Source organism: Olea europaea, chromosome 15 (assembly GCF_002742605.1).
Source record: "Olea europaea var. sylvestris chromosome 15, O_europaea_v1, whole genome shotgun sequence".
Classification (NCBI taxonomy): domain Eukaryota; kingdom Viridiplantae; phylum Streptophyta; class Magnoliopsida; order Lamiales; family Oleaceae; genus Olea; species Olea europaea.
In genome coordinates, this window is record NC_036251.1 from 27,391,493 (window position 1) to 27,407,297 (window position 15,805).

At 36.6% G+C, this 15,805-nt stretch overlaps 2 protein-coding genes and 1 long non-coding RNA gene across 5 annotated transcripts; 1 reads left to right on the forward strand and 2 right to left on the reverse strand.

Moving 5' to 3' along the window:
* Positions 1 to 964: 964 nt before the first annotated feature.
* Positions 965 to 2,044, reverse strand: LOC111411490 (MADS-box protein defh21-like). The gene has a single exon (XM_023042013.1). It carries the CDS (start codon positions 2,042 to 2,044, stop codon positions 965 to 967), a length of 1,080 nt encoding a protein of 359 aa, XP_022897781.1.
* A 2,494-nt stretch (positions 2,045 to 4,538) lies between these two features.
* LOC111410732 (tRNA pseudouridine synthase A) lies at positions 4,539 to 10,334 on the forward strand. 3 transcript variants are annotated; one of them, XM_023041225.1, is made up of 10 exons: positions 4,540 to 5,326; positions 5,444 to 5,500; positions 5,590 to 5,667; positions 6,193 to 6,246; positions 7,243 to 7,325; positions 8,005 to 8,104; positions 8,196 to 8,258; positions 8,476 to 8,754; positions 9,780 to 9,835; positions 9,929 to 10,334. In XM_023041225.1, exons 1-9 carry the CDS (start codon positions 5,054 to 5,056, stop codon positions 9,798 to 9,800), a joined length of 1,008 nt encoding a protein of 335 aa, XP_022896993.1. In that variant the 5' UTR covers positions 4,540 to 5,053; the 3' UTR covers positions 9,801 to 9,835; positions 9,929 to 10,334. The 3 variants fall into 3 exon arrangements, 2 of the variants coding, with proteins under 2 accessions (XP_022896993.1, XP_022896992.1); XM_023041224.1 differs by having other exon boundaries at positions 4,544 to 5,326; positions 9,775 to 9,835; XR_002705745.1 differs by lacking the exon at positions 9,929 to 10,334 and having other exon boundaries at positions 4,539 to 5,326; positions 8,476 to 9,138; positions 9,775 to 9,835.
* Positions 10,335 to 10,440: 106 nt separating this feature from the next.
* LOC111410734 lies at positions 10,441 to 12,816 on the reverse strand. Its single transcript, XR_002705746.1, has 3 exons — positions 12,134 to 12,816; positions 11,862 to 12,017; positions 10,441 to 11,740 (listed from the first exon to the last, which is right to left on the reverse strand). It is a non-coding gene; the product is annotated as an uncharacterized LOC111410734 (long non-coding RNA).
* Between the last annotated feature and the right edge of the window lie 2,989 nt (positions 12,817 to 15,805).

Genomic DNA, 15,805 nt, shown 5'->3' on the forward strand with positions numbered 1-15,805 from the left:
AAAAAGGGAAACCCCCCAAAAAAAAAAAAAAAAAAAAAATTCCTTACAAAACTAATTGGGCCTGGGGCCTGTGCATCACGCCATGAATTTAATTGACGTCGAAATGATTATTGCACTATGCTTGTGCTTTTATGTGAATGATGAACTAGCATATTTTTTTTGGGTACAAAATGGCACAAGCTCAAATTGTATCTCCAATTTAATGATTTAAGTGTTACAATGGAACATAGGAACTTCAATTTAAATTACATTAATATTATTTCAATTACTTTTATCATTTAACGAAATAATTCTACAATTAAATATTTAATTTTTTGTCTGTTGCTATGAATAAATCATTACAAAGTAGTCAAAAATGGGAAAATAAGTTTGAAGGAATAGGATTTTTATTTTGTCTCCATCAGACCACCTTTATTGTGAAGCGTGAATGTTTCTTCGCTGCGTGTCACAAGTGATGATTCACTTGTCCCTTGTTCACAGGGACTAAACAACTCCCGTCAGATAGCCGTCCCTTTCTCTCTTTTTACATCCTTGTGGATGGATGAAAGAAGGAAAGTGTACATAGTTCACTACTCTCATGTAAATTGGACTCATTGTAGGCGCAGTGTACAGACAATTCTTGTTTCTTGTGCTACTGGAGCACATTCCGTGATTTACCTCCCTCACAAACTCTAGGGGCGGGACGGTGGAACCCTCAAAATTGGGGTTCAACCTTTTTTTTTTTTAAGTGCAAAATATGAACATTCTACTATAAGGTTAACTCAATAAAAGACATTACCACATTCGTATTCAAGCAGAATGTGCGAAGTTTACAAGCTAACACCACGAGATAATTAAAAATTTGAATTCAAAATTATTCAACTATTGATCCCTCTAAAGGGACTCCAAACTAATGACCAAACATACTTAAAACTAAGGTGAAAAAATAAAAGTGTCAAAGGTTCATCTCACAAATCATAGTCACTCATTCATAGTACATTGCCTTCTGGTTCTTGATTTGATACTGAAGAACATCATCTTGTTCATCACTCTCCTTCAAAGAATTAAGTTGTGGTGGCGCAATACCAGGCATCACGGCACACTGCACGTACGGTGGTGGCACAGGCGGCAGAACTGGCGGAGCCACCGCATAGTATCGTGCTAATGGTACCGGATTATGGCACATTACATTGTCCACCACCCCAAGCTCGGCGGCAGCTGTGGACTCATAAAACACCTGCCTCTTACAGGATGCACACTGGACATTACTGCCATTTGATGCTCCACCAAATTGCAAATAATCGTTGTCATTCATCAAAAGCATCATCATTGAATTCTGATTCACAGAATGCATATCTTGGTGATGATCGATACTAGGATAATGAATAGGCACATGCATTTCAATTGGTTTCATAGAGGAAATTGCCTGCTGATTTATCATCTCCAATCCTATGCCACTTTGGATCAATCTTCCATGTCCCAAATCCATCATATTCATATCGAATTCATTGGCGTTTCGTTTCAACATTTCAATCCTCGACTTGACGTATTCGGCCTTATTGCTTAACAAGGCATAAAACTCCCTCAACTGAATTTCTGACAGTTCATCCATCAGCTTAATCCAAGTAGGGTACTTGGCTTCCTTGTTCTTGTTCCGCAATTTCTCAAGCTCATCTTCGATTTTTTGGTTCCGTTCATTAAAAAAATCAGACAGACCGTACGTTTTGTTCCCAGAATCTTTCTTCTTGTTCTCGTAGATGTCGATTATTCGTCGTGTTTCTTCGAGATTTTGAGGCCATATTTCTGGCTCAACTGTGTTCTTATCTTGTGTTGGGGGATAGATTATCATGCACGCACTAACATCACACAAAGTGGTGAATTCATGCATTTTTCTCATCAAACCCTCCTTTCTTTTCTTGAATGTTATGTTTCTTGATTTCTCCTTGCTTATCAGTTCCATGTTCAATTTTGCGCGCCCCATCCTGTCACAAAATACAACAAACAAGATTTTAGCTGCCAATACAGTAATATTAAAAATTCGAGATCGAACCGAACCAGTTCCCATTATTTTTGCCTACCCATATATGATTTTTATACAAATTTAAATTAAAGTTCATTTCTATTGATTAAAGTTACTTATTTTCAATGAAAAACTCATTAAACAATACATACAAGAATCATAATAGCTAATAAAAGCAGAAATAATAAGGAAAGATGAAGCCTAACCTTAATGGCTCCTTTAGGAACACAAATTCAGATTCAGAAAGAATGAAGTAATTCTTCTATTATCTTTCTCTTAGTACAGACAAGTCTTTATTTATATTTATAATTTGCAAAAAAAAAAAGAAAAAAAAAAGGTTGTATATATTCATAATCAATCATGCCTAATGTCTCAATTTTACCTTATTTAATTGATTCTTTTAGATTTTCACATTTAATGCTATTGGAACTTACTTCTGGAAAGTCGCGTTAAAATTTTTGACTAAAAGAATCTTTAAATATTGCATTCTCTAAAAGGCAAATTCAGATCTTATTGCGAGAGTCCATTCAAAGCCGTCAAATTTCTATTTCCATTTTCCCTTTTTTGTAGATTTTGAAATGAAAACAAAATAAACATGGATTATCTTTGCTTATTAAGAATAATTAGTTATGAGCGATGGCCCAGCCACGTCAAGCCAATTAAAGCAGGAAGTGTAAGCAAAAATCACCGACCATCAAATCCAAAAGAATAAAAAATCAAAGACAACATTTACGTTAGAAGACAGATGTCCTGTGGAGGCAAAGTTATGATCCGCTTTATCGTCTCTTTGAGGGTCCTATTTGCACATCATAAAGGGAGGTTCACATATAGGAGAATCGCATCCTGAATGTCAAGCCCAAGTATGTATAATCTGTGACTGAATTCGAATTTACCCTGGTGGCGAATCGGGAAGAAGGCCGCCACTCCTCTGAATTAGTCGGACGAAAATTGTATACCTAAGTTATAAGAAAAAAAGTGTTCACGTAAAATTATTATTAATTTTTTAGGAAAAATAATGGTTAATAGTTGCAAATATGTTATTAAAATTAATATTTGACTTAGACAAAATAAAAAATTAAATTCACGACCAAATTTTGGTTCTTTTTCCATTCATTAAAAATAAAAGTTCTACATTTATCTTATTTCTACTTCGAATCAAAATTCCAACAATTATTTTCTTTGGATTGATCGTCCGCCTTTCCATTCATAAATTGCTGAAAATAATCAATGAATTGCTTTCAAGGACGAATAATAACAGCATTGAGAAGATGAAAGTATCTTCATATTGCTTGTACATCGTTCTATTATTCTTTAAAATTTGACGGAGTTGGCATCAAGTCCATCCATGGAATCAGGTCTGTAAAAGGAGAAACATATTCTTCATGAATGGTGGATGAATTTTTTTCTAATTCAACGAGCAAGTAGTAATCTATAATTAAACTTTCGATAAGGTGAAAGCATTAAACGCCGTCGAGTGTTAAGTTAAATTTCCGTCAACCATATATATGTATGTCAAGAAATGTAAATAGATTTTTAGAGTATTTTTAATTTTGGGTGTAAAATTGAATATAAACTAATATATTTAAAATTATTTTTTCATCCTTATTTACATCTTGATGGATTTAAATCCACCACCCCCCCCCCTTTCCCCCCCCCCCCCCCCCCCTCCAAATAATCCCCAGCCACTCCACCTGCGCCAATCATCTTCACTTCATCTCCGGCCAACATCCCGCTGCTGACCGACCCAATAATCTACGTCCTTTGGCCTACTCTGTAACATCTATGTTTCTTTCGTTCCCATTGTTTTGCCTTAAATTCATCTCAAGTGTGGAGACCAACTCAACCCCTCATCAAACGGCTACTTCAAATTATTGAATTCCACAAATCCACACAATAAAACTCAGATTTCTCAATTACAACAAAATTAGAAGCGTTAAAAATAGTGATTTTCCAAGTGGGTTACTCTTTGAATTTGACTTGCATTAAATGTATCAAACATGACCAAATGGAGTAAATTTCCACAACTGCTTAATCATTCTAAGAAATCATCAGGCAAATAAAGACCCCAGAAAAATGAAAATATCCACTCCAAATGAATCCAAGTATCAGCCCGAAAGAAACTAGGACTTGGACGTGGAAAATATCCACTTGGAATGAATCCATGAACTGCAACCTCCACTAAGAAGAATTTTGTCGTGGAAATTGGTAATGGTGACTGCTCCTGCACATCCAAAATCTTGTGGCACTGTGAAATCAGCACCATACTCAGATCTGTTTGAGCCACATTATTCTAAAAAAATACATTCTTAAACAGTGATTTGATATCATTTCAACCACACATTTTTCAATAAAATAATATTACATGCAGCGCAAAAAAATTTCTTTATTTTTTAACCACACATTTCCCATCAATACACTATTCAAGAATGCATTATTATCAAAATAATGTGGCTCAAACACCCCCTCAATAAGATCAAAGTTTGATCAGAAAATCATCAAAAGTCAATAACTGAAATTGTTTTGAGCCGGACTTCATATGAAAATTGTGATCCAGAAACATAAAGCAAAAGAGATTTGAATTTTAGCTAAGTAAAAAGGGTGTCATAATCACACAAGCCGGCAATGGTGATTGCAGCATCCGGTTTTCATTTTGGGTTGGAGATTATGGGCCAAGGACGGAGATTATTGGGTCGATCGAGGACGGGATGTTGCTTGGAGATGAAGTGAAGATGACTGGAGTCGACGGAGTGGCTGGGAATTATTTGGGGGGAAATGATGCTTATTGCCAGCCTTTTAGCCCCAATTACCGACCTTTTCATTTTTATATTATTTTCTTATTTTACACTGCCATTTCATATATTGCTCAACTTTTTTAAAATTCTGTACCTATTGAAACTTTGCCCCTAATTGTAGCATTTTCCATAAAACAAATACTATTGCATCGAGCGGTCATTGATTTATCTCATCCATTACGATAAACCCTCCTAAGCCGTGTCTACCAAATTTCTTCTTCCAAAACCCCTAAAACCTCCATTCTCCATTTTGGGCGGGCAAATGTCTGACGATCTTATTAGAGAGAGTTCCAAGCACTCGCGCCCAGAATCTTCCCAACGCCCATCTAAATTCGCCAAAATAAACGGCGAAGATTTCACTGACGACGCCGAGGAGGAGGACAAGGAAGAAGAAGAAGAGAGGAAATTAATCGAAAAGAATATGAATCCAAACCCTAGATTACAGAGATATTTAGTTGCTATTGAGTACATTGGTACCCGATTTTCGGGCGCTCAACAGCAGACTAATTGCAGGACCGTCGTCGGTGTTCTGGAGGTTATTTTATTTTTGTATAATGCTACTTACACAACCATTATTTATTTTTCTTAGTCGCCCAACAGGTCATAAATTTTATGATGTATTTTATGAATATATTTTTATGGATGAAAATAGGAGGCATTTCAGAAATTTATTGGACAGCCAGTTTCAATTTTTTGCTCTAGTCGAACTGTGAGTATTTCGATATCATATTTTACTGGACGATTTCGTTCAATCTGATGTCAGTTTTTATTTCATTAGTTGAATTAATTAATGTTTAGGATGCGGGAGTTCATGCGTTATCAAATGTGTGCCATGTGGACGTCGAGAGAATAAGCAAAAGAAAACCTGGTGAAGTGGTAACTAACTTATCTAGTAAATACATCCTGATATTATGTTTTTCACTTGAGCTTGATAGTCTAATCCTTTTCCGTGACACGAGCAAGTAACGCGGATACATTGGATACACGTAATTTGTATTGCTTCAGCCCCAGCACGCCTAACTAAACTATTTTTCCGGGTGGATCTGTGTGTTTAAGTTAATATCATTTTGAAATTTTATAGTTAATATAAGCTGTCCTTTGGCTGTTACCTCCTCCTACCTTACCAATTTGAGAGGGTTTCTTTACTTCACTCTTACTTTCTCACTTTCACTCTGACCCTTTCCTGCTGCTCGAAAAGAAACATCTGCTAAGTATATAGTTGTTCAAGCTTATGTATGCGCAACATCGTTATGCTTTTACCACTGAATATTACTGATTTTGAGTTTAGTCATTAAACTTTGCTCTACTTTACAAATCAAAATACATGAGAACTTCAAAAGCAAATGACGTGTGTATAAAGATGAAGGTATATTTACGACTTTCTCTGATTTCAATATGCAGTTACCACCTCATGAACCTTCAGTGGTTAAAAGAGCTGTCAATCATTTTCTACAGGTAAGCTCTTGATATTCTAGTGATCCCAGAAATAAGGAATTATGTCTAGACACCAAATCTTTCTGCATGACTATCTTTTCTGTATGCTTTAAAAATCCATTGCATTGTCAGCTAGTGCTTTGCCCTGTCCTTTTCATTTCTTATTTAGCTTCTGGGCAGCAAATGATTATAACAAAAAGCATCCCCATCTGTTTCTGAGTTACCTGATTGTCGAGCTAAATTTCTGTATTGAAACTAAATTTTTGATAGATATAATTATTATCCTATCCAAGGCAATGGTATCCTCTCATTGACTAGAGGGTAATATGGCCTTTTCAGTATTAGACGGAATGAATAATTGAAAACAGTTATAGACTTGAAATGATCTGGGTGACTCAGAGACCTGAAATTTCAAATTGGAGAAAAGGCAATTTTAAAAAACATTTCAAATTGTGCTTATGCTCATGGAGTCCTCCATGCTTCATTTCTTCTTTTATTTATTTATTTTTTATATGAGGTGATGTGTAGTAATGAATAACGTAAAGATTGCATCTAAATCTAACACAACTGCCTTTTGTTAGGATGCCGTGGTTGAATTTGTATTCCATATATTTAAATCAATATCCTTGATTACCGAGTCCAATTTTCTTTAAGCGCGTGATATCATGATTGCATTGGTGTAAGGATTAATATTCGAACTTCACTGGCAAACTGATAAGTGATAACAAAGAACTTTGCAAGGACACTGGACAAGTAATAGTTGTTTTCTTTATACGACCAGATCTCTGGTTCTGGCCTCGATCTGAAAAAGATGGGTGCCACATGTTGATGTGTTTCTGCACCATGGATGCCAGGGACAAAGTTATCAAATTTTCTAATTTGAACTAATATTTGAAGTTAACTATTTCAAAAGTCAGACATACTTTATTATGCAAAGGCAGTCATAAATTGTGATCTACGTTGCACTTCATTTTTGAACTTATATTCTGTTTTTTTCTTCCGGGGATTTTAATGCAGAAAAATGGTGGTGATATGATGGTGATTGATGTCCGTTGTGTTCCATTTGATTTTCATGCTCGATATAAAGCTCAAGAACGCACGTAGGTATCATAATCGAAACTTTCCCAGTGGAATTGCAATTGCTCTCTGAGGCTTACATTCATCTCTGCAGAACTCGTGATTTTTTCTCATTTCAATGTATATAATTTGTTTGTATTTTTGAAATATCACATAATGCTACAAAGCACATATGTTGTTATGCACAGTGGCGGAGCAGACATTTTGAGTTAGTCGGGAAAAATTAAACTTGCAAAAATTTTATGAAGAATTAAAGCATTTGATATCTTATTACAATTGTTCTCTGCGCATTCTCATATTTTAATAACGTTCCATAATTACTCCTATCCTATACAACTTTCAAATATGCTTTAATGTTGTTCTTTCTCCTTATGAGCATGTTTGCTTTTCTTCTTTTTGCTTCTTTTACAGAAGAAACTAGCTTTTTGAGTGTAACTGCCCAAAAAAGAAAAGAGTTGCTTTTTTAACTTTTGAGTTAAGCCCAGCATGCTCTATGGCCATGCCGAACTGCTAGGTTCATTATGGGTAAAAACTGAGGCCATTACAGTATCAGCTGGATGTTGTTAATAATTGATCTTTCAACCATTTCACTGCATCCTTCCATATTCTCTTCAATAAGGAACTATACAGTGTGTTTATTGTTTAATACAATAGTTCTGGGCCTTAAATTTGAGATCCACTATTTTCTTGATTTTGTTACAGGTATTTTTATCGATTGTTAACTGGGAAGGAGCCTTTGTCAACCTTTGAGAAAGACCGGGCTTGGCATGTGCCTGAGGAACTTGATCTTCTAGCTATGCAGGTCTGACTAACAGGACATACATTTCCCTTAAGCTGAATTGTGTTTGTCATATTTTTAATGTCTAAATTTGGTTATATTGATTGCTGTTCAGAAAGCATGCAAAATACTTGTTGGACGTCATGATTTTAGTTCTTTCAGGGCTGCTGCATGTCAGGTTTGTTTTCATCTTTCCGCTAACTAGCTTTACTACTGAAGAAGTTCGCAGGGGACTTGGAATGTGCAGTTTGTTTTTTTGGCATTATAGCTACATTTTCTAGTTTCAAACATTGACGTAAGAATATTTCCATTTTTTCTAGTTTGTGTTTGTTGGCCCAGTGCTACAAATGTTCTTTTTCATGATATAACATGACTGATTTCTTACTGGCTGACAGGCCAAGTCTCCCATCAGAAATCTTGATGAACTAACTGTTACTGAGGTCGGTTCAAGCCCATATTTTCCTTCAATCACAGAGAGAGAACAAGGTAATTTGGCTGCAGAAGATTCATTTTCACTCTTGAACAGGTCAAAGATCAATCCTTGTGTTTCTGGAAGCTTCAATCAGCTGAATGTAGGAAATTCCTATGAGGAAGTTAGCCAAGGATTTGGCATAAGGAAAAGGAACCGTTGCTTTGTGGTGACTGCCAGAGCACGGTCTTTTCTCTACCACCAGGTTGGTGTTATATTGCTTTCAAAAAGGTGTAATGTGTTTTGTTCCGCTCACTAAACTTAGTCACATACGCATCCAAAGTGACTGTCTAAAAAGGGGAACAAATTCTTCAATAATAAGTTTTAAAAATAACACTGGTTAGATTTCCTGTATTATATATCAGGAACGAATCTATGTGAACATAAAAATGCATTCCTTTGGACATAACCGTTATCAATGTTAACACTGCACACATTGCACAGTATTTGTTTATATTCTTCTAAATTCTTAGGGACCTCCTGTTTCTGCATTTGAATATGGATTGATCTAAGATTGATAACTTGACATGGCTGCAATGCTAAAGAGGAGGAACTTACGAAACTATCCTTACTGCTTTATGCCTTGGAGGTGAGAAATCGAATGAACTTATAGAAGGTGAATATGTATTTCTTGGACTAAGATGTGCTAAATAACATCCTGGGATTCATGATTTTGGTCTCAGGCTTCTAAGAAGCCGGTGTCATTATTATACAGGGGGGCTTGTTCCTTTTGAATGTACAAATTCTAATGTCTATGTATGTAGAATACTTCATGGAAACGTTTGGTTTCTATACATATTTTCTGACACAGGTATGGATATATGAGTGTAGTCTGTGTAGATGGTAGATATTATTAATTATTTGGCGCGCGCCGTTGGAGTGGTGGTCATTGTTTCCCTTCCTCTGTCTACTCGTATAAAAGAGAGGTAGTTACAGGCTTGACTCAATAAATGAATGAATTCTGGGTCAGTAAGCCAATTGACATGATAATGTCATGTGCCTTCTTAAGAAGTTTCGTGGGGGTGAGCGGGATTCTAGCCAAAAGGACAATTTGGTTTACAAATAGGCATGATTACTTCATTATGTCTACGACCAACTTATATCCTATAGATACGGTCTGTCCAATGCAGACCAATCGTCAATTTTGCCATTGAGTCAACCTTAGATTGTTAGAGTAGCTGTACGCATCTCATATCGATTCTAATAGTTTTTAAGTTTTGGGCAGGTCAGATTGCTAGTTGGGGTTCTTAAAGCAGTTGGCACTAGTGATCTAACAGTTCGCGATGGTATGGCTGTACAAGCTTTGCTTTATAGGCATGTGGGAAGTCATAACTTTTTGAATTAATTATAATCGCTTTCTATTTGTTGCACCTTTTCAGTTGATCGCATACTCAAAGCAAAGACTGTAACTGCTGCAAGTCCTATGGCACCTGCATGTGGTCTCTACCTCGGGCATGTGAAGTATGATCTGCCTTCAGATGTATGAGAACAAGAATTTATACGAATAATAGCAGCATTATGTGGCCATCTTTGTTGTTCCAGGCCAATTATGGCATCTCGGTCTTACCATTCCAAGCTAAGGTCACAATTAATGATATTCGGCAAAATGTTTGGTTTTGTCTGAAAGGCTTCATCTTTGGAGGAGGGGTTTCAAGCATCTTGGCCTAACAATTTTCAGGACTGTTGAGTTCAACGTTTTTGTAGCTGTTTTTCTGCTCTGTATACCAATCAGTCATGATTTAAGTTTAATGTTCTGATTTAACAAAGAAAGCTGTATTTATCTAACCTGGAGTAGAAGTATAAATCAGGTCATGCCTAGAATATTATGAGCCCGACCATTCCTCACACCACACCAACGTCAAGGCAGGAAAAGACTTGAAATTTTCCAGAGGATTGCCCATAAAGCAAGCGCAGTATTGACATGAAAACATTTATCCCCATAATAGGACATAAGTGCTTCCACAAACAAAATATAAAATATGTTAGGCATACATCCATGGGTCATTAGATGAAACTGGCATCTAGAAAAACACATCAACCAATCCAGCATCAGCAGAATAATTATTACATCTTAACTGATGCTGAAATTGCAAGAATGGGTGCAACACAGAAAGGCAATTGGCAAATTGAATTGCATTGCCATTGAATGTCCAGGTGAAGGAAGCCTGGAGAGAGGAAGAGGAATGGCTGTGCTGTGCAGCAAGGCACCTCTACATGTCCATTTCAACACGTTCAAAGAAATCTACATCTCAAATTACTTGTTCTTTTTTCTATTATTATTAATTTATGCCAAACTATAACGTCAATGAGCAGGCTAGTTGAGTTTAGCGTGCATCATCATTGGCAGGGAAAGGGGATGTGCTATTTGTTGAGAGGAAAACACATTAGCGATTAATGCATGATTGGCATTTCAATTGCTGTATATACTACCTAGTTATAAATTGCGTCTGCATCTCACAAGTCAAATTGAGAAGAGAGGTGCTTGCTGTACACTCGTGTTCAACAAAATATACACCCTCCTCACATGAGGGGTGCTCACGATCAACATGGGGCCCTCTCATGTAAGAGGGGTGTAAGCTTGTACATTACTTTTTGCTGTTTCTGAAGTACGACTTCTTGTCATGCAAAACTTGATAAAAATGGAGTGGTGAGACAGTGTCCTGAAAGCCTTGATTTGAACCTACCATATCGCTCGCATTCTCATCAGGCAATTCCTCATGCAAGACATCATATCACTCATCTGATTTGCCATCAGTGCATAGGTCTGCTCCATTGCAGCCATTTTCTCCTCCATCTCACATATTTCTACATTTACCTCACTCCCCATTTTTAAGGCTTCTTTATGAGTTGGCTTCAGCACCCCAGTTCAGAACATTACAATGAACACGGCCATGTTTATCTTTACCCAGGACTCAGGAAAAGATATCATCCTGGTTAGTGTTGTTCTGAGGTATCATGTTGTTTTTAAGGTCTTGAAGTTGTGTTTGCACATTATTTCAGTGTTTGGTAACCTACATAACTCTGGTATCTACTAATCTATATTGTTATATAAATTAATGAAAGCATGTTCACATTCCAAAACATACAATAACTGCTGTTTCCTTGTTAACAGGCTGCCCGTTCCTGCGTGTAACTGTTAATATGAATAGCTCTGCTCCGGATAGTTCCATCCCATCAGACCTCTTTGCTCGCTGCACACGATCAGTTCAGGCACAGTTTATTTATATAGAATAATATTATATTGATGAAAGAATAGAAACATCAATAACCACTAACACATCCCCTTGCAGTTTCAGAAAGTATGAAATTCACCTGCTCGTCAATCGTCACTTATTCGTTCCAAGCTCTTCGTGCCTGTTGCATGACTATACTTCACATGCGCACGATTAGCCTTATTCGTGGCACTGTGTTTCTATCATGTGCACAACGTACAGGCCAATCTTCATGTAAAGAAAACAGAACTAGTTTCTGAAAAATAAAAAATTGAAAAAATATAACTCCTGGCTCTGTTTCATTGTTTGGGCATGTAAGGGAAACCCTTGTATATGCAAATACAGTAATCAGCAGTCATCCCTGAAAACTACCTCTTTTGTTTCAGAACTCCAATGTGCAATAAGAGATGCCCACTGATCTGGAAGGACCCTCTCATCACGATCAGCCAACCGCTCCTCATCAGTTTCGTGAAGGTAGTGATGTGAAGTCTTCAACTTGGATTTTCAGTCCTTCCATTTTCTCCCAAGAGATTGCAGGACCTTGACTCACGGTCAATATCAAACCTCGACTGCATAGTTTTGATACCCAATGCAATGAAATAAATACACATAAATCATGCAGAAGCAGGAGGAATGCTATCAAATATCTGAACTTTCTGCCACAAGCTTTCCTTAGATTGGGCACTGTCCTCCAGTCAACATAAGTTAGAGGTAGAAAGTGCCCAATCCGTGCTAGAATACCAAGGAAGCTGGTCAATTTTGGTGCCTCACGTCCAATGGGCTGCCCCAGTGCATTGGTGGTGATTGATACGCACTTTTCACTCAACAGCTGTTGGCAACATGTGGGACCTCGACCTCGAGTCTTCCTCCTGGAGCTACTATTATCCATGATGAAAAGAAGGGAAAATATTCCCACAAATAATTCTTAAAGATAATGTAATGATACGCGCCAGACCAGTGCTCACATTATTTGCTTGGTTGAGCTATTATTTGTCTCCATTGGAGATGAAGGTTGTAATGAGCTGGACCCTATCAGGTGTTCTCATGGGGCTTGCATTCTGTGTTGTTGATCATTGTTAAGGGATAAAATCCAACATGGATTAAAGATGAAAATATAAACCAATTTATAAAGGATTGGACTACTCCTGCTAAAAAGCTTGATCTTTTAAGATAGAATTTCACCCATTAAACTCTAGCGAGCAATTCGATCCGATTACGACTCAATAAATTAGTATATGAATTTTAAGATTGGTCTGTTCAAAAGAGCCACCATCTTGTTGGGGGCATGTTAAGGGACAAAATTCCACATCGATTATAGATAAAAATATAAATCAACTTATAAAGGATTGAGATACTCTTCTTAATAAGGTTGACTTTTTAAAATGGAACCCAAGCCTTATCAATCATAGAGGAGGATTGTTCCTGAGTTGGGTCCATCTAATCTAGTCGCTGGGTGCTAGCATTTTGAGTAACAGGTGTCACTGGACATTCCACACCAGGTCCACAGTTCACATAGACTCCACTGGAGGCGCTGTGTGCAAATTTCCTTCACAAAAAACCATGAATAATAATAGATTGGAACTTATGGAACTGAATCTTTTTTTAATGATATAAGTTTCCACAAACTTAATTCACTAGTTACATATGAAAGTCGGAAAATTCCGTACATCAATTTTGGATAAGGACACATTTGCATTTGTTCAATAGGCATCTACCACTGTCGTTAGACAATTTGCATATCAACGGGTTTAAATGTCGAATAGAGTAATAAAAAGACAGCAAGTAGACAAAATGTACCAGAAGACTTTTACTTTAGGTACATATTTCAAATAACTACGGGGCACAAAAAGCTCTACGGAATATATAATACAAAGTTTTAACATTTTAAGCTATATATAAGAGCCAAAGTTAATATCTTCAATTCAAGTATCTTCCTTTTGTTGAGCATAAAATAAAATTGTTGGATTTTTGATACCCAATAATCCCGGGTGATGATGTTAAACAGATGTTGGATAAATTAATTATCGACACTCAAGATTAAGGATCCAACCCTAAAACTATTTGGACCATTGGAAGCAACCTAATTAATTAGTGTTTCTCATGGCCCGATTTTCACACTCATTGAACAGCTTATATACGTTGCCCCACTAAACCTCTTTGTATTGGGCTTGGCCCATATATTTGACCTAACCTAAACTATATAAGCTAGTCTCTTTTGTTATTGTAACTCACGTGTGTTTTGTCTTGCCTTGGAAGAAAACTCTCTGCCTCTTTGCTTTGTGCTCTCTTGGCCAATTTTCTTCTTGTTTCTTCATAGCCTTTGTGACTCCACCTTTGTGGCTGAAAACACCGTCCCTTTTGTGTCCATAGTGGGTACAAGGTAAAGCAACCGAAGTGTGGAAAGAAAGTTTGAGATTTGGATCGTGATTTAGTTGGGTGTTTTGAAGGTTGAGATTGGTATCTCGAGCCCGAAAAATCCACCAATTGAAGGTCAATTATTCAACAAAAATGATATACTTTTATTACTCTACCTACAAATGCCTATGATTCACCAAGGGTCAGGTAAGAGAAATTGTCAGATAAGCCTAACAAAGGGGTTGCAAAATCAAAGTATATTGTATGCTATTCTCGGAGAAAAATTTCAATGTTGTCAGGAGGTATCTACCAGGTTGGGAAAAAAAATGGTTCTGCAGAATGGGAATGGGAAACATCCTCTCTCCTTTGTGGAATTTATTGTTAGTCGCTAAAGAACAGAATATAGCATGTTTGGCTAAGCTTAAAGGCACATTTATTGAGAAGTATTAATCTTGATGCTTTTCAAACCTAAACCCTTAACACATTTTTAGCTTAACCAAAGATGCTAAAGCGAGAATGTCAAGATGCATGAGTGATTATACCAGAATGGATAAAGTAAGAATTGAAGACATAAACTGACAAGAAGAAGTGGCGCCAACTGAGGATAAATAAGGGAAGGAAAACTTAAATGGTTGCGAGATGTCTTATGTAGACCTAAAGAAAAAAAGGGGTTAAACAAAAGTTAATGGATAATGTGACGAATGGGGAGAACAACCCTCTTCGAATTTAGAGGAAATAAGACTTGTCAACTATTTGTTAATGACTGGATATAAACATCCAATTATGCTACCAACTTGCCTCAATGGAATGAAGCATTAGATGTGGCAGAAACAGATGATAGAAACTCTAGTACGTAATACCATGTCAACAGTCCACCATTCAATCCATAAAATGTAGATTGATTCACCTGTTCTCTGGAATAATTGAGAATTCTTTAACATGTCATCTCAACAGTGGATTTAATTCAAGGTTTGAATATTTATATAAATAAGTGGATGAATGTAAGTTATAAGAACATGTGCAGCAGGTGAGGATAACAGTAATGACGCGGCAAAGCATGTACCAAGGAAAATAGAAACCTTCAAAATTATTCAAATGTCCAGATCAAGATAAATGAAGAATGGACGTCGTCTTGAATACCATATACACATGAAAAGCAAAATTGATAATAACATTCTTTAGACTCAAAAATCAGAGCAAATGAAGCATGATGCCAAGCTTGTAATGTTAGTAAATTCAAATTAGATCCAAATATCCTAGATCAAAATAACTCAAATCCTAGGATCAACATCATGCCAAATTACTAGGATTTATAAATTCAGATTATATACATGTATCCATTATGAACGATTGTTTACTGTTGTGGAATTACTACGACAATCGACCACATACTTATGAATCCAAATGAAGAGTGTGGTTTTGTGATCTTCCTCAACCAAATCGCCTTATTCCTCAATGGGACCGTGATTTCTCTTCTTGATGGGGAGAAGGGAAAAAGTGTGTGATTTGGTATATTTGGGACCATAACCGAAATAACCTTTATATACTGCTTAATTAAGGTTCCCATTATCCCTCAATTAGAGCAATATTGGCCGGTATCAACTCAATTAGCCCACATTAATTTGAGAAGTCTATGGGCATACCAAAATAGATCACTTGATTTTTGCCCAATATATTAAATAGCTAATA

What these genes read in the sequence shown, in the direction of transcription:
- LOC111410732 (XM_023041224.1), top strand. Translation starts at nt 5,054, where the DNA reads ATGTCTGACGATCTTATTAGAGAGAGTTCCAAGCACTCGCGCCCAGAA. An exon ending in CCGTCGTCGGTGTTCTGGAG is followed by an intron (nt 5,327 to 5,443) that starts GTTATTTTATTT and finishes GGATGAAAATAG; the next exon opens with GAGGCATTTCAGAAATTTAT. An exon ending in TTGATCTTCTAGCTATGCAG is followed by an intron (nt 8,105 to 8,195) that starts GTCTGACTAACA and finishes ATTGCTGTTCAG; the next exon opens with AAAGCATGCAAAATACTTGT.
- LOC111411490 (XM_023042013.1), bottom strand. Translation starts at nt 2,044, where the DNA reads ATGGGAACTGGTTCGGTTCGATCTCGAATTTTTAATATTACTGTATTG.